General features: G+C 47.5%; 1 protein-coding gene across 1 annotated transcript in view; it reads right to left on the minus strand.

Moving 5' to 3' along the window:
• Positions 1 to 1127: 1127 nt before the first annotated feature.
• The window catches only part of LOC144772406 (uncharacterized), a 54964-nt gene continuing 34477 nt past the window's right edge, over positions 1128 to 21614 (minus strand). Inside the window, exons 4-5 of the mRNA XM_078656692.1 lie at positions 3832 to 4275; positions 1128 to 1589 (exon numbers count right to left, since the gene is read on the minus strand). Coding sequence (XP_078512818.1) covers positions 1566 to 1589; positions 3832 to 4275 — 468 coding nt within the window. The 3' untranslated portion in view covers positions 1128 to 1565. The remainder of the gene's footprint in view (positions 1590 to 3831; positions 4276 to 21614) is intronic.

A 21614-nucleotide genomic window follows, 5' to 3' on the forward strand; every position in this document is an offset into this window, starting at 1 on the left:
TGCAGAGGCCTCGCAGTTTCAGAGGGGCCTACAGCGCCACAGCAGCCAGCATTTTCCCGCTCCACAGCACTAACGTGGTAAGCACTTGCTGACACTTCACCAGCCGTTTTTCTGGGCCGCAGTTTCTAACGCCAGAAGCAGCAGGGGGTTACAAACCCATACATGTGTCCAATGAGGTTAGATGAGCAGCATGGCAGCAGATAATTGGCGGATTGTAGCACGGCCAGGCAGAGCCTCACTCCAGTGCGGCCATCTTGCCGTGCGCCCTCTAGCGCCCCCTTAGCTTTGCTATTATTAAAGCTGCATATTGTTACCTCTCCAGAAGTTTACCTTTATATAGGAGGCAGATACTTTTGGACGTAACAGACTCCTCTTTGTCAAGTTCCATCTGCTCTCCATTAACACTGCATTGCAACAAGGGCAGTGGCAGGACCCCAATGCAAGTAGCAATAAAATGTGCACATAGCCACTGCTTTAGCAGTACAAACTACTATAATTGAGGTGCAAAGTGTCCCACAGACTCCTGGGCTTCAATACCAGAGGACTTGTTTGACTTCGGCTGTTTTTTATAGCACAAGGTATCCAAGCATACAGTGAGCACCAGTTACATTACATAAGGACAAATTCATTTTTAGGTCTCACCTTTAACCTCGGCTAGATAGCGCATGAGCGGTCTCTTTCAGACATTTTGTTTACACACAGTGGGCTTACAGCCCCACCCATAGCTTTATCACTGGTTTGCTACAGCGTCACTCTTATTTCTTTCGTTTTGGATGCTCAAGACATGCCTATCATGCTGATTTACTACATTGCTAAAAAAAACATTGACAAGTCAACAGCCCTCACATTGTCGAGAGCTAGTGCTTTTGACAATGCTTGCAACTATGGAGAAAAGAAAAAAAAATGTTCTGCCTTTAAAAACATCATTTTGAGACTCATTGGTTTCCTCTTAAAAAATGTATTTGAATGATCATTAAAAATACTTTTCACTGCAGGTAGTTAGAGCTCTTTTCCCCCACTATGAAATTGTTGGATCTCTTCAGGGCTCAGGGGTGGAGGGCCTCTCTCCTCCCCTGAATAATATATGTTTACAGTTTCTCCCTGTTCAAGTAAGGAAACAGCTGGCAAGAAGCACTCAGATTTATACAGAAGTCAGGGCATTAAATTAAAGGTATCCGTTGTCAAATCATTTCAGCACTGTTTTTATGCACAAGGTAAACAGATATTTGTGGTATATAGCTCAGGAGCAGACCATTCAAGACTTAAAACAAAACTGGGATGGTGATAACAAGAGACAAATAGAACACTAGAAAAAGTACAAGATTTTCCACTTCAAGCAAGAAGTTCATCATTTTGTATTCCTAGGTATCCAAATATTTATTGTACATCACAAATATTTACAATAAAGGTGTAGATTATACTCCGAGGTCCCATAGTGGATGTTTCAGTTACTGTAGACAATTAGCACAGAAGACATATTTCAAAGTGGCACTGCACAATCTTCTCGTTTCATCAAAACACGATTTCCAAAATGATCAAGAATCTTATTTCGCGTTAATGCTCTTTTAAACATCAACAATGATCTTCATCTGGAAAAGTAAAGTGAAAAATATTAAAAGCCAAACAGATATCATACAATCAAACAATTACACATATAATGACGGTGGAATCATAGGAAAACCTTACATCGACAATGAGTATCCTGTCCTGCTAGATGACAGGCATTTTTAGTGTTGCCACCAACACTAGCCCGATGCTACTTAACAGTAACATTCAATTAACACTTGATGGATTCTTTGGAAATACCATAACCTAAGGCCACACTGTACTGAATTTTCAATATCCACAACAGTGACAGACTTTTACACTAGTGTGATATGCAAGTCGGCACAGGGCTCGACATTCCGATAGTGCGTATGGTCGAATTAAGGAGACATGAAGAAAGAGTGTCTCTATATGAAGACAACAGCTGTAAAGGGCTTCTAAGATATCCCCTGGATGAGTTAATGGTGTTTGGGGAGAGAGGATTTGAGCCAGTGTAGGATTTATCAGAGCTAGAAGCTCAGCTGTGTAAAACACCTGAAAAATCAAACGGGATAGTCTAAAGATCTTATTCACAGAAAAAAATTAAATACACCAAGCAAGTTACAAGCATACGGTGCATCCCACTACACAATTTTTCAAAATGAATCACCTGCAGAATGCTTATAGAAACAGACAATCTCAAACCACATAAAATTGTTGTAGACAACACCTGTCTTGCCAGACTATAGCAACTTTCTGGTCCCAGTTTGATTTTTCAGATGTTTTACACAGCTGATCCTCTAGCTCTGATCATTCCTACACTGGCTCACATCCTCTCTTTCCAATCACCATTAACTCATCCAGCTGGATGACACCGAACAGAGTGGCCACCGTCACCCCGCCACAGAAAAGGTTGCTAAATTTGAAGAGGAGACCGTCAAATAGGGATTTCATCCAGAGGTACTGTACTATAAAGATGAGCAATTTCTTTTTTTAATAACTGTTTGGGAATGTTATGGCAGGCTTGAGGCGTTTCAGCTTTGACAGACAGTGAAGGCTAATTGAAAACTTTGACTACAGTTGAAGGAAAAACAATTTAATTGATGGGAAAGTCTGTGTTGGGTTCTACTATAAGCTTTTTGTTGGCGCGTAGATTATTATTACATGCCAAGCAGGTCCTTTGGAGCACGGATGGCACACAAGCATTCCAAGTGAAAGGTGGTCGGTTTTTCTAGGAATCTGGATGCAGAGAACCAGGTATTTTTCAGTACTATTGACCAGAGAGCACGAGTGGATTGTACACCAGGCATAAGCAGACTACTAAACAGTCCTAGGAGCAAATTAGAGTCTTTACAGATGCTGGACCAGAAATGATCCTTTATGTTAGCCTGGTTGGCTAAATCAACGTGCCCTTGCCTCCGTCTTCCGTCTCCCACGTGCTCCATCTCCGGCTCCCTCTCGCTCCCTTTACCCGCATGCCCTTTCTGTCCCGCACTCCCTATTCCTACCTCCCTCATGAGCTCCTCTCCCTTCAGCTTCCCTCCCTTGCTTCACCTTCTTCACTACCTCCTAAGCTATCTTGCTCTCAACCCTGCACTCCCCTTCCTTCCTCCCTCCTGCACGCTCTCCTCCTCTGGCGCTCTCTCCTGTTCGTCCTTTCTCACTCCCACCCTCCTTCTTGCACAACCGTGCTCTCCTTCTCTCTCTGTGCATCAGGAGTCAAGTCTCTTGAATACTGACAGCCTCATTACAAGTGCAGTGGTAACTTCAAAACGGGATACTGTTTGTATCAAATTTCAAATTGGTTACCTCATGAACTGCGTTCAGCCCCCTTTTTTGCATGCACAATTTCCCACAAGCAAAGCATGAGTTTGAGAGTTATACATAGGAAATGGAGCATAAATGGGAATACTGTGTGGTATACCCAACCACTCACATAATCACAACACTTTATTCCAATTTCTCGTAAACGAATCTGGTGGAAAATATGCAAACTTTTATTTCCACAGACCATTTGTGCAACCAATTCAACTTTCAAGCCGTAAAATGGAAATGAGTGTTGTTTCCAGCAAGTCGTTTGTGCTATTAGCCTTGCAATCTTCAGTGGAAAACTAGAGCAAGCGGGAACCATGTTGCAGCACCTCACCTCTCTCCTTATTAAGGGTAGGAATGCTGACATGATTGCATAACAATAGATAAAGCCTATCTATGCAACCAAATGCATTTACCACATATTACAACTAAATGGCTGTCCCACATAACCATAATAATTTTAATTCGCTACATGAAATTATTTGGCATACTTACGATTTCTGGACAGTCTTTAGGAGAAGTCAAACTTGGTTCAGTGCATGTTAAGTCCTGCGGATGAAGACTACTTAGGTTTACACATGAGGGCATTCTGACCGACTCAATGCAGTGCTGGTGATGATTGCTCTTCTCATGTTCCTCTATCCTTTGGTAAACATGTTTCCAGCTTCTCATCCCACTGATAAATGGACCGCTTTCTTTACTTGTACTAAATGCCAAGCAAAATGAGCAGAAAAGGGCTTTGCGGATGATAGAATAACTCAACCAATCTCGTCTTGTCCCATCTTTTCTCCAAAATGCTAACCGTTCATTAAATGGCAAGTTTTCGGAAGGCTGAATTGGATGATGCTGAAAGAACTGCGAGAGTTGATCCAAATTTGGACGTTCAAATAAAGTTTCAAGTTTAAGTGGATCGCCCACAAATTGACTATCTTTCAGATCCTATGATGGAAACAAGGAGAAATAACAAGTAAACATCATGCAAATTGGAAACACAAACAAGATGGTGATCACGTCACATATGGAGTGCTTTTACTGAGGAAATCAAGGTTATCGTGACCTAGTACTGTCCATATATCGGAGCACGCATAGGCCAAGTATATTTAAGAGAAGTATGTGGCAATATATTGTCAAAAACTAAATTAGAGGTATCGCAAGACAATAACTTGGTCATTTTTCAGTGGAAACAATTATTAGATATACTAATTGGCTCAAGGGGCTTTGGGGGAATTTCAATAGTGTTATCAAAAAATACAAATACAGGAGCTCCATTGTGATGTCTTGTTAAAAATAATGTTTTGCCTACAGGGCAATCAGGATTCCATCCAAATTCGTCCTGTCTGGATAATATGACGGCATTAAATGTGATCCTAAATAAATACGTTCCATGGGAGTTCGGGGAGGAGGGGGCAATCAGCTCGTGCCAAATTTATGATCAGGCCTTGTAGTGCAAACTAGTTGCCTGTTGAATACATGGAAAAGTAAACAGTCTACAGATCTAATGAGGTTTTTTTTTATGAAGACTAAAGTACCAATGGGCGATAAGGGCCCGTATCAACTAATACCCCCGAGAATAGATTTGTGCAGAGGTACACTGTGGCCCTGTATGGTTTTCCCAGTGCAGCATGATTTTTATTTGATTCCTATCTTAGTCAATAGGAACATTTTCCTCAACATTTGGTACTGTTATTATTTACACCCAGCTGTTGCACCAATGACATTGTATTGGATGGGAGAACAGGTGTACATCAGGAGAAGATCTTGAGCTGTTATCGAAATATGTCCAAGCATACTACCTTAATATTAATACCTCCAATAGCAATGCAATAGTATTTGCTAAGAGATACATGCAAGTCAAATTTAGTTGGAGGATTGGATCACTCTCTTAGTAAAGAGTAACAAGTTATGATTTATGTAGCGGTTGTCGCTTCACAAAGAATGTCAAGGACATTTCACATAAACCATCAAAAATAATAGAGCACTTTCATTACCTCCCCCAGTCTATGAAACTGAATACTCCTACTTTCCAGAGAGATTGATGCTTAACTATTTAAATAAAACTAAAGATAAAATATAGACGCTTTTACTTACAGTTTGAATCTACCTTTAGGCTCAAGCAGCGTAACTTGAGTTGGGGGTGTGTGGCACTTATTGTAGAGCACTATGTGCAATTCTCAGACGGTGTTAGACCGGACATCCTTAGTGTGGTATTCCCCCTAAACCTTTGCCTTCCCCTCTCCAGTTTGCTGAATTTGTTTTTGTTGGCTTTAGGACTCTACTGATGCTAACCAGTGCTAACGTGCTTGTGCTCTCTCCTTCAATCATGGTCATGTTGGACAACACCCAGCTGGCACATGTACTTTACTTGTAAGACTAGTAAATGGCGCTACCTGTACCCATGGTACGCAAATTAAATGCTTCTAGTGGGCCTGCAGCACTGATTGTGCCACCCACTAAAGTAGCACCTTAACACATATCTCAAGTCAGTCATAGCAGCCTGTGTGGCCAGTTTTAAACTGCCATTTCTAAATGGCTAAATAAACCTTTTGAAAGGCTTAAACCTTCCTTTTGAATACTTATAAGCCATCCTTAAGGCGGCCCTATAGACTCATGGGGCAGGGTGCATTGCATTTAAAATCGTAGGATCTATGTACTTCAGTTTAACATGTGCCGACTGAAAACAAGCAAACGTTGTTTTTCACTGTTGTATTTTTCATATCGACTAACACTGGAGGTACCTACCTTATTACATTTAATAAGTGCTAACTTTAGATTGGGAGCAGACAGAAATATGCAGGTTACTCTCAAATTACCTGCAATTTTAAATTCTCTTTAATAGCAAAGTAGCATTTTAAGTTACAATTTTGAAAATGCCTCTTTTAAAAATTTGCCATTTTCTTGTATCGACTGTGTCTTTGTGGCAGTGTCTTGGGTTACATATGGCTGAGTGGCTTTGCTGTTGAAATCCTTGTATTGCTTCGAGACACTGAGACAAAGGGGGCTTGGTTGTGAGCAAGATTGGCTATGCTGGCAGGATGGTTGGGTAGGGGCAGTACCCAGCGTCACTTACACTTAAAAGGGATTTGCCTACAGAACACACAAATAAACCAGACACCAGACCTGCCCTACTTTTTGCCATCCCAGATCTTTTGGAGCCCTGACCATGGAAAGGAAGGACTTACCTGAACCAGTGTTGGCGGTAGGGCAAGAAGCCCCCCAGCCCCCACGCAAAGGCTGGCATTAGGTATAAAAGATTACCTTTAGACTAACTAATCAGGTCACTCCTGGACCTGTAGAAGGTTCAGAAGAAGGAATGCCCTCCTGCCAAAGGACTTCCCGGCTACTTTAAGGACTGCTTTGCTATCCAAAGAAGCAAGATGGAACTGGCTGCCTTGAGCTCAGAGTGACTACAAGGGTCAGTTGGCTGACCTATGTGAGCTATAGGGACACAACAAGCTTTAGAGGCTTCCATGCTGCAACTGGACCTGCCTGAGCCCTGCTGCCGGCCTCTGCTGGAGTGAAGCCAGATCCTAAAGAGGTCCCATCAGTACCTGGACCCTTGGAATTTAGCAGTGATATCTCCTTGCAACCGTGAAAGGGGCCTTTTCGCACCGAAACTCTGCTGTGCACGGCGACCACCAACGTGAAGCTCCGAGATCAGCTCTTCACACCAGCAGCAACCACCCGAAACGACAGGCAATGTGATATCTGCACTTAGCATAAACAGCGACCGTCCACGACAATCAACCACTGTGAAGCTCCAGCGACGACTGAATCTTCGCATTACAGTGATGAATGTCCACATACTAGACTCCTCTATGTGTCAAAAGCCTCCTTCAATGCGAACAGAACTCTATGCACCAGACTTGGAAAGGTAACTTTTGAGCGGGACTAACCTAGTTCTTTTATCCGACCCACGCTCCAGCGGGGTTGGCCTGATCTTGTGACTTTCCCCTGGTCTAGCACGACCAGATGACAGCGTGTGTTGCATTCTGCCTTTTGGTGCTACTTGCACTAAAAACGTTAAAACTGAATATTTCTGGTTCTACTGATTAGATTTTTGTCGTTCTGCTAGCACATTTATGAAAATGTGCTCCTTTATTCTAAATTGGTTTGGGGTTTTTCTTGTGCTGTGTTCTCACTTGATTTTTTGTGTAAATCTGTTTATTAACATTTTGTAAATAGACTGTATACAGTGCAACAAATCAGCATTAATGCAACAGCATTAATTAATTGCATTAACGCTTTAGCCACTGTGTAATGCATGCCAGTTAAGTAGAAACAAATAAGCAGGAGAATATATTTGACAAGCATATATCATGGGTTCACTATTAGAATCAATATGCAAGGATAGAACAATGGGTAACGTAAAACATACATCATCTGGCAAGATCTTTGCTAAGAGCTATGGCATTCCATAGAAAACTGTACGTTGTGTTACACCAAGGAAAGCAAAAATCTAGCCTTAGCATGCCCGCAGAAACAACTTAAGTGACCGTAGCTGGAAGAGGTGGTCCGGATCTACGAGGACCTACAGTGCGGCATGTAAAGTAGACAATGAAATTGTATATTCAAGCCCAATGTTGACTGCAATTTGGGTGGAAGTGCCATTTCGTTATTCCTGAAAGCGAATGCAAGGGTATCATAAAACTGATGCAGAACAGGGGAGTGGGGTCCAACAAAAGGAGGAAAAATTAATCAAACAAAGGGAGGGAAAGTAACCACTAGTGATGTGTTGCCATGAAGCGCCCCGCCCAGTGACCCCAGCTTGTGCACCGCCAGTACATAATTATAAAGCAGGTAAGTGAAGTGTGCACAGGTAGGAGCTCGCTGATTGAGTAAGGGAGAAGTCTACTAAGGTGCACCCCCTTAACCAATAACCCAAATTCTTACAATGGCTGTTAGACGGACCGGGAGGGTCGGCCGAGGATAAGGGGAGAGGTCTCCGGGGAGAGCCGTCTCCAGTGAATCGTACAGACAAGTAACTTCCCCCCCACAGACGGACACCACACAAGGATAAAGTTCAACGATACTTTATAGGCAGTTCTTCAAGTACGGTAGAATGGTACAAGGAGGTCTGGACTCAGGGGTCCCCTCTATTCTGGTCTCTGTTTGGGAAAAGGGTAGCGGGACAGTCTTGGTACCAAAAAGATGGAAATAGCTCTCAATCCTCGAGCTCGGTGGTGTAGATGAACGGGCCGCGGCGGAGCCAGCAGGTCCCGAGATGGATGAAGGAAGACGACGGTCCGCGGCAGAGCCAGCAAGTCCCGATGAAGGTGGTGGTTACAAACGGTCCGCGGCCACGCCAGCAGGTCCCGACGACGATGAAGGATAGGGTGGTTCCCCAAAGCCGCGGCAGCGCCAGCAGGCAAGACGAGGGTGCACAAGACAGAGCTACGGCAGCGCCAGTAGTCCGTCAAGGATGAGTTCTTCTTTGCGTCTCTCGACTCCAAGATACAACTCCCGTCCTGCTCTGGAGCTGCCCCAGTTATAGGGCTGGTGTGCTTTGATGTCCGGACCCTCGCACTTGGAGGTCGGGAGGTCCGGGATGAGGGAGCCCAGACACCCAGCAGGGGGGTGGAGCCAGCGCCCGGGGAGGCGATGGGCGAGCGGCACTTGGCGGGGGAGAGCCATCGACACCTCTTGCTCCCATTGACTGACCAAGTAGCCCGCTCACCTCCTGGGTGGATGTTGGTGCCGGAATGTCTGAGGCCTGGCCAGGCCCAGGGTTGAGGTCGATCGGGGGCCAGGCGGCCTCGTGGTGGAGTGTCCAAGATGGCGCCCAGGATGGGCGCGCAGGCCGGTAGTGGGTCGGCCTACGCGGTCAACAGGTTCGAGTGTAGGGGTCCCTGCGGGGACGGTGGACGTGCAATGGTGGTGTGTGGTACTTGCGTGGCTGGGCTCGGGCCTGGTTGGACCGGGGGAGAGCGGCCCTTCATGTGGCCTGTCCAACATGCGTCCCCCCCAGCTGAAGGCGGGGAGAGTTACCCATCCTCTTGGGGACTCTTCTCGTCGAGGCGGAAGAACCGGGACAGGCCATCTGCGTTGGCGTGATCTGGCCCAGGCCGGTGTTCAACTGTGAAGTCCATCCCTTGTAGGGAGATGGACCAGCGTAGTAACTTCGGGTTTTCCCCCCGCATCTGCATCAGCCACTGCAGGGGTCGGTGGTCGGTCTGTACCCGAAAGTGTGTGCCAAAAAGGTAGGGCCGGAGCTTCTTGAGGGCCCATACCACCGCGAAGGCCTCCCTCTCTATGGTGCTCCAGCGTTGTTCCCGTGGTAGGAGCCGCCGGCTGATGAAGGCCACCGGTTGATCACGGCCTTCGGTGTTCACTTGAGACAGGACTGCCCCAATGCCATGGTCGGAGGCATCCGTCTGGACGATGAACTCCCGGCTGTAGTCGGGGGCCTGGAGCACAGGGGCGGAGCACATGGCGGCTTTCAATCGTTCAAATGCAGCTTGACACTCTGGGGTCCAGTTGACTTTCTGGGGCTGATTTTTTGACGTGAGTTCTGTGAGGGGCCTCACGATAGTACCATAGTCTTTCACGAACCTTCGGTAATAGCCCGTGAGGCCCAGGAAGGCTCGTACCTCGGTCTGGGTGATGGGGGGCTGCCAGGACTGGATGGCGGCGATTTTTAGCTGCAGAGGGGCCACCAGGCCGCTTCCCACCTGGTGCCCGAGGTAGGTTACAGACCCTTGCCCAATTTGACACTTGCTGGCCTTGATCGTGAGGCCAGCTCGCTGAAGGGCTTGCAGCACTGCTCGGAGGTGGTGGAGGTGCTCGGACCAATGGTTGCTGTATACAGCGATGTCGTCTAGGTAGGCGGCGCTGAATCCTTCGAGCCCCGCCAGGACCTGATTGACGAGCCGTTGGAATGTTGCTGGGGCATTCTTCATGCCGAAGGGCATGACTGTGAAATGGTAATGGCCATCGGGAGTGGAAAAGGCAGAACGTTCTTGTGCCCGGGGTGTGAGGCCGATTTGCCAGTAGCCCGCCGTCAGGTCGAAGATACTGAGGTAGCGGGCCGCTCCCATGCGGTCGATTAGTTCATCTGCCCGGGGGATGGGATGTGCGTCTGTCCTGGTGACCGCATTCAAGCCCCGGTAGTCGACGCAGAACCGGAGTTCTGGTGTGGTGCCGGGGGCAGCGGCTTTGGGGACCAGTACTACAGGGCTGGCCCAGGGGCTGTCTGAGGGCTCGATGACCCCGAGCGTGAGCATTTTGGCTACTTCTTCCTGGATGCAGGCCCGTACCCGATCTGGCACGCGGTAGGCCCGGTGGCGGATAGGGGGGCTGTCCCCCGTGTCCACATCGTGCGTACACCAGGAAGTGACACCTGGGGTGAGGGAGAACAGGCTGGCGAATTGTGACAGGAGAACTCGGCACTCCTGGCGTTGCTCTCGGGTGAGGGCCTCTGAGAGTCGGACCCCATCTACGGAGCCGTCTTTCTCCCGAGTCCGTAGGAGGTCAGGGAGGGGCTCGGAGTCCTCTTCAGCCCCATTGTCTGTGGCCATCAGGAGGCTGAGTTCTGTCCGTACAAAGTGCGGTTTCAGTCTGTTAGCGTGGAGGACCCGGAGGGGGTTCCGGGAAGATTCCAAGTCGATGAGATAGGTAGCCGGACCCTTGCGCTCGACCACTTTGAAGGGCCCTGTCCACTTGTCTTGTAGGGCGCAGGGTTCGGTGGGGGACATCACCCATACCTGTTGCCCAGGTTCAAATTCGATGGAGGAGGCATTCCGGTCATACCACCTTTTCATGTCCTCTTGACTGGCCTCTAGGTTGGCTTTTGCTAGTTCTCGGAATCGCCGGGTCTGGTTGCGGAGGGTTAGGAGGTAGCGGAAAACATCTGGTGGGTTCTTTAGAGGGGGCATCTCCCAGCCTTCCTTGACTAGGCTGAGCGGCCCCCGCACGGGGTGTCCATATAGTAGTTCAAATGGGCTGAAGCCCAGGGACTTCTGGGGAACCTCTCGATAGGCGAAGAGGAGGCACGGCAGCAGCACATCCCACTGGCGACGGAGGGGCTCTTCCAACCCCCCGATCATCCCTTTGAGCGTGCGGTTGAACCGCTCAACGAGTCCGTTTCCTTGAGGGTGATAGGGGGTCGTGAACCGGTAGGTAACCCCGCACTGTTGCCAGAGAGACTTCATATATTTCGAAATAAAGTTCGTGCCTCTGTCACTGACGACCTCCCGGGGGAAGCCCACCCGGGAGAAGATCCCCATCAGAGCCCGGCCGACTACCGGGGCTGTCACAGTCCGCAGGGGAACAGCCTCCGGGTAGCGGGTGGCGTGGTCCACTAGCACCAGGATGAATCGATGGCCTTGTTTTGTGCGCGGGTCCAGGGGCCCTACGATATCGATTCCGACCCTCTCGAACGGGGTGGTGACCACGGGAAAAGGTTGCAGGGGGGCTTTCAGTTTGCGGCCGCTCTTTCCACTGGCTTGGCACGTGGGGCAAGATCGGCAATGCTGGTGTACATTGTCCCTCATTTTGGGCCAGAAGAAGTGGGTCACCAGGCGGCTATAGGTTTTGTCTTGACCCAGGTGTCCTGCCAGGGGGACATCGTGGGCCAGGTTTAGCAGAAAGTCTCTAAAACGGAGGGGTACCACTAGTACTCGGCTGGCCCCCAACTCCGCGATTCTTTGCTCACTGTACAGCAGATCATTGTCCCAGTAGACCCAGTGAGTTCCGGAGGTATCCCCTGCGCTTTGGGCTACCGCTTGCTGGCGGAGTCCCTCGAGGGAGGGACAGGTCTTTTGTTCTTGGCGAAATTGTTCTTGCGTGGGCCCCCCCTCTTGAGGCCACTGGTCGGGGTTAGCGAGGTCTGGAGGTTGAGCTGGTTCGGGGGGGACGTCACGGTCGGTGGTTTCGGCGGGGGCGACCGGAGGCGGTGGCGCCGGCCATTCGGGTTCCTCTGGGCGGGGGTTGGCACGGGCGGTCATGGACCGGGTGGTGACGCACGCCCAGTCCGGGACGCCCAACATCCCCAGGTGCTCTTTTCGTTCGACTGCTGCCCATGGAGAGCTTTCCAGGTCATTACCCAGGAGGCAGTCTACGGGGGCATCATCTCGGACCGTCACCTTCAACATGCCGGAGACCCCTCCCCATTCGAAGGGGACGCAGGCCATCCGACACAGACTTTCTGAGTTATCGGCTGAACGTACAGGGCAGAGAATGTTTGGTAAGTATTGTTCGGGGGTCACCAGGTGACAGCGGACGGCTGTTACACTGGCCCCAGTGTCACGAAGGGCTTCAGCCCGGCGTCCATTGATGCCCACCCATTGGCTGTACTTCTGGGTATTAGCGGGTAGGGGGACCCGCGGGACCATGTCTCTCCCCCCTAGGCAGGCGAGAGCCATGGCGGCTGGCTCCCATTCTTGGTGTTCCTGTTCATATTCTTCTTGTTCCTCTGAGATCTGTTCCTCCCCCAGAGCAGCAGCGGCTACTTGGCGGGGTCTTGGGCTCTGGTACTGGGGGCAGTTTGGGTCGTTTGCATAGTGTCCGACTCGTTGGCATCGATGGCAGGTAACATTGGTTCGATATCCCGGTCGCGCTGGGGTGCTGCCCCGGTTGGCCGGGGGGGTGGTGCTGGTAGTGGGGGTGACCGGAGCGTTGCTTCTTCCGCGTCCTTGGCCTCCTCCTCCTCGGGGACGGTGCTGACCATTGTTGTTCCGGTTCTGTTCGTAGGACCCATTTCGACCCACTCTGGTGATCTCCCACCGGTCAGCTTCGGCTGCGAGCTGCCGGGGATCCGTTAACTTGCTGTCGAGGAGGTGCTGGCGAAGTTCAATGAAGCAATTGTTCGACAGATGCTCCCATACCATAAGATTGAACAGTTGTTCGTAGGTTGTGACCTTGCTTCCTTTGATCCAGCCCTCGAAGGCTCGGCTAAAGTAATTGACATAGTCCACCCAAGTTGTACCCGGGATGCGGGTGCAGTCTCGGAACCTCTGACGGTACATCTCGGGTGTGAGGCCATAGCGGGTGAGGAGTGCAGCTTTCATATGGTCATAGGAGGTCATCTGGTGGTCCGGGAGTTGCAGCAGGGCGTCGCGGCCCTCATTGAGGAATCTCCCCCACAGACCGGCCCCCCAATCGCTTCTATCGATCCGGTGTGCAGTCATAGCGATTTCATAGGCCTTAAACCATTGCTGGATGTCGTCCTCTCGGAAGTATTCTCGAACGACATCCTTGGGGATGTGTACCTTCTTCTCTGTTGCCCCTGGAGTGTGGGGTTGCTCGGACACCCCTGCTTCTTTATTCTGTTTGCGTAGGTCGATTTCAGCTAGTTTCCGCTCATGTTCATATGCCAGTTTCTTTTCCTCGAGCTCCCTTTGTCTCTGTTTCTCCTCTCTTTCTTCTCGGAGACGCAGGTGCTCTAAGTTGATTTTCTGTTCGGCCAACTTCAGTTCAACGTCCATTTTGAGCCGGGCCATTTCTAGCTCGTGTAGTCGGGTTCTCTCTCGTTCCTGGATCTCGTCTGGCGAGAGACCCGTTCTTTGCTCTTCAGGGGCCATGGGGGTTTGTGCTGCGATGTTTTGATCGGGGGTTCCGGCAGCCCCGGTTTCTGCCCAAGATTCTAGGGCCTGCTTAAAGTCATCTTTGGTATTTAGTCCGGTGGTAGCGATACCTAATTCGATACAGAACTGTTTAAGTTCACGATGGCTGTACTCGTCCAATTTCTCCATCTGGAATTTCTCCGTTGATCCGCTGTCTTTAGTTGACATCGTGATTCGCCGTGGGGTGAGCTACTCTCTGTACGGTTTATGCGGTGATTCGGATCGCGCCGCTGGCCACCAATGTTAGACGGACCGGGAGGGTCGGCCGAGGATAAGGGGAGAGGTCTCCGGGGAGAGCCGTCTCCAGTGAATCGTACAGACAAGTAACTTCCCCCCCACAGACGGACACCACACAAGGATAAAGTTCAACGATACTTTATAGGCAGTTCTTCAAGTACGGTAGAATGGTACAAGGAGGTCTGGACTCAGGGGTCCCCTCTATTCTGGTCTCTGTTTGGGAAAAGGGTAGCGGGACAGTCTTGGTACCAAAAAGATGGAAATAGCTCTCAATCCTCGAGCTCGGTGGTGTAGATGAACGGGCCGCGGCGGAGCCAGCAGGTCCCGAGATGGATGAAGGAAGACGACGGTCCGCGGCAGAGCCAGCAAGTCCCGATGAAGGTGGTGGTTACAAACGGTCCGCGGCCACGCCAGCAGGTCCCGACGACGATGAAGGATAGGGTGGTTCCCCAAAGCCGCGGCAGCGCCAGCAGGCAAGACGAGGGTGCACAAGACAGAGCTACGGCAGCGCCAGTAGTCAGTCAAGGATGAGTTCTTCTTTGCGTCTCTCGACTCCAAGATACAACTCCCGTCCTGCTCTGGAGCTGCCCCAGTTATAGGGCTGGTGTGCTTTGATGTCCGGACCCTCGCACTTGGAGGTCGGGAGGTCCGGGATGAGGGAGCCCAGACACCCAGCAGGGGGGTGGAGCCAGCGCCCGGGGAGGCGATGGGCGAGCGGCACTTGGCGGGGGAGAGCCATCGACACCTCTTGCTCCCATTGACTGACCAAGTAGCCCGCTCACCTCCTGGGTGGATGTTGGTGCCGGAATGTCTGAGGCCTGGCCAGGCCCAGGGTTGAGGTCGATCGGGGGCCAGGCGGCCTCGTGGTGGAGTGTCCAAGATGGCGCCCAGGATGGGCGCGCAGGCCGGTAGTGGGTCGGCCTACGCGGTCAACAGGTTCGAGTGTAGGGGTCCCTGCGGGGACGGTGGACGTGCAATGGTGGTGTGTGGTACTTGCGTGGCTGGGCTCGGGCCTGGTTGGACCGGGGGAGAGCGGCCCTTCATGTGGCCTGTCCAACAATGGCCTTATTATATTTTTAAGCTCTGGAAAATTCTACATGCGAGTAAGTTCAGTGGGAAGCCAGCTGTAATGTTACATATGAATTTGATTTAAAATAAAATGAAACTTGGGTGAAGTATTATTGTTTCTTAATTACAAAATTGTGATTTACATTCATGCTAGGAGTAGATACGCTATGTTCCGAAACAGCATAGTTACTTGTTAGTTACTATGTGAGTATCAAATGCTCCAGATCATATTGGGAAATCTACACCAACTAACACAATTCAATCATATTTGGTCTTATTAGGATATCATAATTTGCAGATTTTGGGCCTTCACTTGTTTGAGCTAACGCTAAGGAGTACCTAAGGAGCTGGCATGGACTCGCATAGACAATGTGTAAACTTGGTGTACAATATTTGGAGCATATATGCATGGTATTTCTATAGAGCGAACCAAGCCAAAAAGCAGTGGAGTGCTGTACAGGTTCAAAGACGAACAAAGTCAACAAGTGAGAGGAGATGCAACTGGTTTATGGGTGGATAGTGCATTGTGATTTAGTATTTAAAGAGTAGACTATTCATATTCTTCCTAAACTGGACACAGTTGTTTCGGTCCGTATGGATAAAGGAATGTTGTTCCAGAATAATTGATAGATGGAAAAGGCCCGCTGCTTTGGTATTCTTTCTTACAGTTCATAGTCTGCAGTCTGACAGTGTCCTACAGGACTAGAGCTTGTGAACTTGTCTGCGACGTAGGCAGGGATGCTGGTTGTGATGGTTTTGTAAATGATGTCTTGGTCTGAAAATAGTGCAGCCCGGCAAGGGGAGCCAATGGATTACCATCAGGATAGGGGTGATGTTATATTTCTTCAGGCCTGAATCAGACATCCTGTGACATGTAGGATGCCCTTTCACACAGTCAGTGAGGAGACTGGAAGGCCGTGGAGCAGGATATTACCACCATCCAGATGCAAGAGTACAAGGGTTTTAACAGCATTTCTGAGGTTAATTTCCGGTAGAAACTGTTTCACTTTCTTAAGAAGAGAAAGTTGGTATTAGGCCATCTTTGCTTTTTGGCACTGTGTTCCTTGAGGTGTTGTCTAAGGAAAAATCCAAGTGACTCAACATACAGTGAAAGTTGAGAATCAAAGATGTCATGGTTCATGTAACTGAGCCTGATTTACACGATTTCTAGTTTGTGGTTAGTGGCAAATAACAGGAATTGTGTCTTGGTTGAGTTTCAGGTAGGCACAGAGCCTCCAGGTCTGGGTTACCTTCAGGCAGTGTTTGAAGCGGTGGGTGTTTGAAGTAGAGGAGACCTTCAAGCAGAGTTGTGTATCATCAGAACATTGTTGAATCGTGATGCAATTTGTGTGCAGAGCACCAAAAGGCTCCATGTGCTGATTGTTTTCTCTATGCTACGTGTATCGAACAAGGTACTTAAGAATAACAGTAATTAAAAAGGCACTGGAAACACCTTCAGTCAAGATTTATTTTTTAGTCTTTTTCCCACCTACCATACTGACAGCTACATAGTTTCGATTTTTTTTTAAATGAACTAGAATGTACTAACGGTTGAATACTTCTGAAGATTTATTTTGTAAATATATTTTTAATGTGGTTGTACTTTTTAATATCTGTATTTTTTGTTGATGTTTTAGGGAGGTCATTAGCACAATTTGAGCATTTCTTCTTATTTCCACTTAACTGGTGATTGGAAGGCCCTTTACTATTAGTATCTTAGGGCCACAGTCTTGTTGCATCTGAACTAAGTAGCCAAGATATTCCCCTCTTTCCCCAAACACACATTTAACTGCTTACCCTCACTCTCCGGAGAGTGATTTGCTTTATACTTGGAGGAGGAGGACCTAAGCTTGGAGACACTGACCCACAGTGACATCATAGATAACACTCAATAACATAAATGGGCACTCATTCCTTTACTTTAGAAAGAGCAAAGGAATTTTATTAACAGGCAACCAAAAGGCCCTCACACCTTCTGTACAACCATGCGTTTCTACATAGTTCCCCTGTGCCAGCGCAAGAACTTGCTTTAACACTGAACCCTTTTGGGAATTATTAACCTATGGGGGATGCTTCCACCTAGCTCAGAAATGTTTGGAAGTGATCTGGTGTCATAGTTCAACCAAGGTTTTTGACTCGCAGGATAAAGTCAGGATACTAGTACTCCGAAGTAGCAGCCTGCTTTCTCTAAGGTAGCTCTTTAACAAAAGGGGACTTCCTAAAAGTAGTTCAACCCCATGCTTGCTTTAAAAAATGTCCATTCCAAAACATTTGACCCAAATAAGATATTGCCATTAATAAGGGTGAGGTTTCATGAAGATCCCAGTGTCTCCCACTTGCCCTGTGTCAAAAGGTTAAGCCTACCCATCGTTTCTTTATCCAGAGAGTAGGCAAGCGATCATTCTGATTCCTCTAATCTTTTCCGTGCCTTAGTTGTCAAGGGTGAAAGGTGTGGTTCTTTATTTTCTAATATGATCAAGGATGAGTTTTAATGCACAGTGAAAGATTTTTTAGGCAGAAGTTGAGGTCCCGAGAAAAGGCACTTTTTTAACCTGGATGTCTCAATCCTCAGAATGCTCCTGCTTCATATGTTTAGTCAGCTCTCAGAAATGAAAGAGGACAGATAAGGTACATTTTTCAGCTACATTAATCTACAGATAATGCTTCAAAAAGGTAATTTTAGCAATAGATGGTAGCCAGTAGAGTTCTCAGAGTAGGGGGGAGGAGGGATGGCGAGAGAAGGCTGTATCTTTTTGATACTATAATCATTTGGTCTACAGGGTGAAGACCGCTTTAAGCTAGGTTGGAGAAGATTAAAGAGCTAAGGCCGAGTGGCTTATATTGTATTTCCGGGGCGTGAACTGCTTTTTCCACCGGACATTAGAGAAAGTAGGGTTTATTTTTGTGGAGAAGGATGAAGAAATCCGCAGATTGTGCCGCCTTGAGTAGTCTACTCAACTCCTGGCAAGCAAAATTCAGCTCCTCTTGCAGACAAAGTGATCACTCTTCTGAGCTGTTAGGAGATACTGCAGACTTCCCAGACTTGGGAACAGTCTGGTGGAGATGGCAACCCACCAGAGGTTCCACAACTGGTCCAAAGGTCTTCTTTCCTTACACAGGTGGGTAAGCCTTCAGTGTCCATTTAATGATCTGCATCCAATGCAGGCATCGGGGTGGGGTACAAATAGTTTAATGGATAATAGTAGCCTTATCTTACTCTGGCAGCCAAGGCAGACTGTCATGGACAACTGTAGCACCTGCAACTTCCAAAATATCCCAAGACACAAGCCTGGAGAACGATGGTTTCCACTGTTGTGGGACTGTCTTATGACTGCTTCACCGGTGTCAGCACAAGAAAGGTTTTGGGGCATGTTCTGATGCAATGTGTAAGGGCCTTTATCTGGGGTGGTATTGTCTGAGGAGAGGGCTACAACACAGAAAAAAAGGGGATGGAGGGGAATTCTACTCTAGAGAAAATGGGAATGGGCTGGCTATCCCCAGTATCAATTTGGTACACCAGCTTCTATGGGGCAAAAGTGCACATGTAGTTTGGAAGTTCAAGATAGATATCACAAATTCAGCACAAAGGAGACCACCATCTTGTGGAGCGCTCTCTCTCTCTCTCTCCCCTCCTCTCAACCTACGCAACGGACCCCAGTAAATACAAACCAACACACGCCACAGGCATCTCTCATGCATGTTCTACATGATGAATGTAAGGACTCCATTTATGCAGCAGGAGAGCAATTGGCAGTATCTCCACTGGGTTGCAGGTTAACGCACATGGGATCCTGAATATAATTAATCTTCTGCCAATAGCGGATGCAGCACAGCCATGTAATAGAGGACAGTAACCACATTCACACAAAGTAGGTACTCTTTGGGGGTCAAGCGGACAGAAGAGTCTGCTCTGATTTTGGAACAAAAAAAGCATTTAAATGCAAATAGTTCAAGCTTTTATGGACTTTTGTATGGTAACGTAAAGCATTAAAAGTAAATAGCCTGGGAATTAATATATATTTGGTGGGGGTCAAAGAACGGTAGAATAATGTTAGCTTAGGCTAAAAAGTTAGGCGACGGTTGCACTGTCCCATCTGTGCTGCTGCCAGAGCAAGACAACCAAAATAAAGTATCTAGTTATCCAAGACACTTTTACAGCATTAAAATGTCAGGTGTGTGCCCCAGAAATGTCAACCTCAGCCAGCTGGATACATAAAATAATCCCAGTTGCATACAACTTGCCCAAACAAAAGCAGTATTTGTGGCTCACAACATGCGAGTGGAGCCAAGGTGCCTCCCTAAAGATGCTCACATATAATTGTCTGGCGACAACTGCGCTACCAAGCCACACCATAAAAAGTAAACAAAGGGGTCACTCCAGTCCTCGTGCATGATCACCAAGCTCACGAGGAAAAACATGCATGGCTATCCGGGAATGGGAGAGCAGCACAGTTGTCTAAAGTCACAGATAGGACCCAACGTTATGTGTTGGTAATGTTTTGTGAGGTTATTAATGTTGTTAACTGTCCTAGTTTTATAGACATGTGTGGGAGGCTGCAAATATGTTAAAAGGAACATGCTTTTATAGGCTGGTGGTTTAATGCTCCATTTTGTACTCATTTCTCTTCGACACACCTTCCTTTCTTTGGTCACCCTGGTAGCCATAGGATAGATCTTTTTGACACTCAAGTAGAATAACGGGCATCTGCCAATTTTTCAAGCCAACGTCATTTTTAGTTTGCATTCATTTATTTTTCTTTGGTGATGTGGCTAAGCATATTTAACAAAATAATTAACTGCTAAAAATTATAAATTAAAAGGGATTCATGACAAGAAAAAATTGACAAACATCTCAGATTTTTTTGTGCGTGAATAGGAACTTGTTATCATTGTGCAAATAGCTTTCAGGTCACTACTTAAGGATTCAGTCAAAGCACCTCATTCTAAAATCTGCATTTCAAATATTATTAATCAAAAGGAGGGTAAATAGACTAGCAGACTACATATTCATAGCTACAAGTGTAAGCGATCTTCTTTCACCACTCTTTTACCCCTCTATAGTGAAATTAGAGAGTAACAGTTTAGTGTTTTGTAAAAGAGATTACATTAAGACCTCGTGAGTGGGAGGTGTAGGGTATTTGGAGAACATGAAGAGAAGATTTTAGACCACCATGTAGATGGACTCCCACGGCACTTTGTTCCCAAACGATCACTTTATAGAGGATCTGAAAGACTAGAAGGTTACATCAAATAAGCAGATTTATTACTGTGTAACTAAGCTTGCTTTGGCAGTGACTGCACACTGACATGGGGAATAGGTCTGTGCCTAATGAGCTCCAAGTTAAAAAGCTGCATCATCGGCCTCTACCCAAACAAAATCAGTGAGTAGACGGGAACCAAAAATAGGCCTCAGACTAATTAAAAACCAATATTGTAAAGAACACCACTGGCCTGAATCACAGAGTCACCAAAGCAAAGCACTCTCCAAATTCTTTTGCGGTTATACTGTGTAGACTAAAAGGAATACAATGTGCTAAAGTTTAAAAAATCTTTAACTGAAAATATGTAATTTATTGTTACTGTGCCTGTGGCAGGTTGTAGCACTGGTACAGGCATGGGCCTGGTCTCACGGGCAGAAAGAACTGTGATCCAAAACATTTGAACTAAAGTTGGAATATGCTTCAGTGAGAAGCTGCTAGGATTATTAGCTGATGACATGAGCAGAGCACAGATCAGATGATATTTGAGTGGATGAATATCCAGTCTCATCCAAATACTGAAGACAAGGAATATGAATTCTTGCTCTTCTAATGCATTTGCTTTGTACAAGCCTAGAACTATTTTTAAACAAGCTGTGAACCGTATGTCACAACACCGGGAAGAGCCCTGCTCTCCATGGAAAACTAAATTAAAGTTTTTCTTATAGTATTTCGTATGAATATTGAAACAAAAATTCACAATATACAGGACTTAGAGCTGGATACACTAACGTTGTCAGGAAACTTCTTAATTAATAGACCAGGTGATGAAAATAATTAAAAACCTCCAATTTACTGACTGGATAAAAAATTGTAAATGTGACTTACGGCACAGCTAGAACATGGATGGAATCCTATTTGCCCTGATCTAATTTTGAGAAGCTGTTATTAGAGTGGAATTTTGATTACTTATTTTTTATTAGGGGGCGTGGCCAAGCGGTCGACCAAGATGGCCAAATGAAAAAGCCCGAGCATTGGGCCACTACACTGGAAGCACACTGCGGTGACCAGCAGCAATGTTATTGAGGTAGGAACCACCTGACGTACTGGCAAACGAGCGGGCCCCTCTGGGCTGCGGTTATCGTGGCCAGCAGGGCGTATCCTGGGGTTATGGCCTTCACCAACACGGACAGAGCGGCTGCCTGACCATGTAGCT

The sequence above is a fragment of the Lissotriton helveticus genome, chromosome 8 (assembly GCF_964261635.1).
Source record: "Lissotriton helveticus chromosome 8, aLisHel1.1, whole genome shotgun sequence".
NCBI lineage: Eukaryota > Metazoa > Chordata > Amphibia > Caudata > Salamandridae > Lissotriton > Lissotriton helveticus.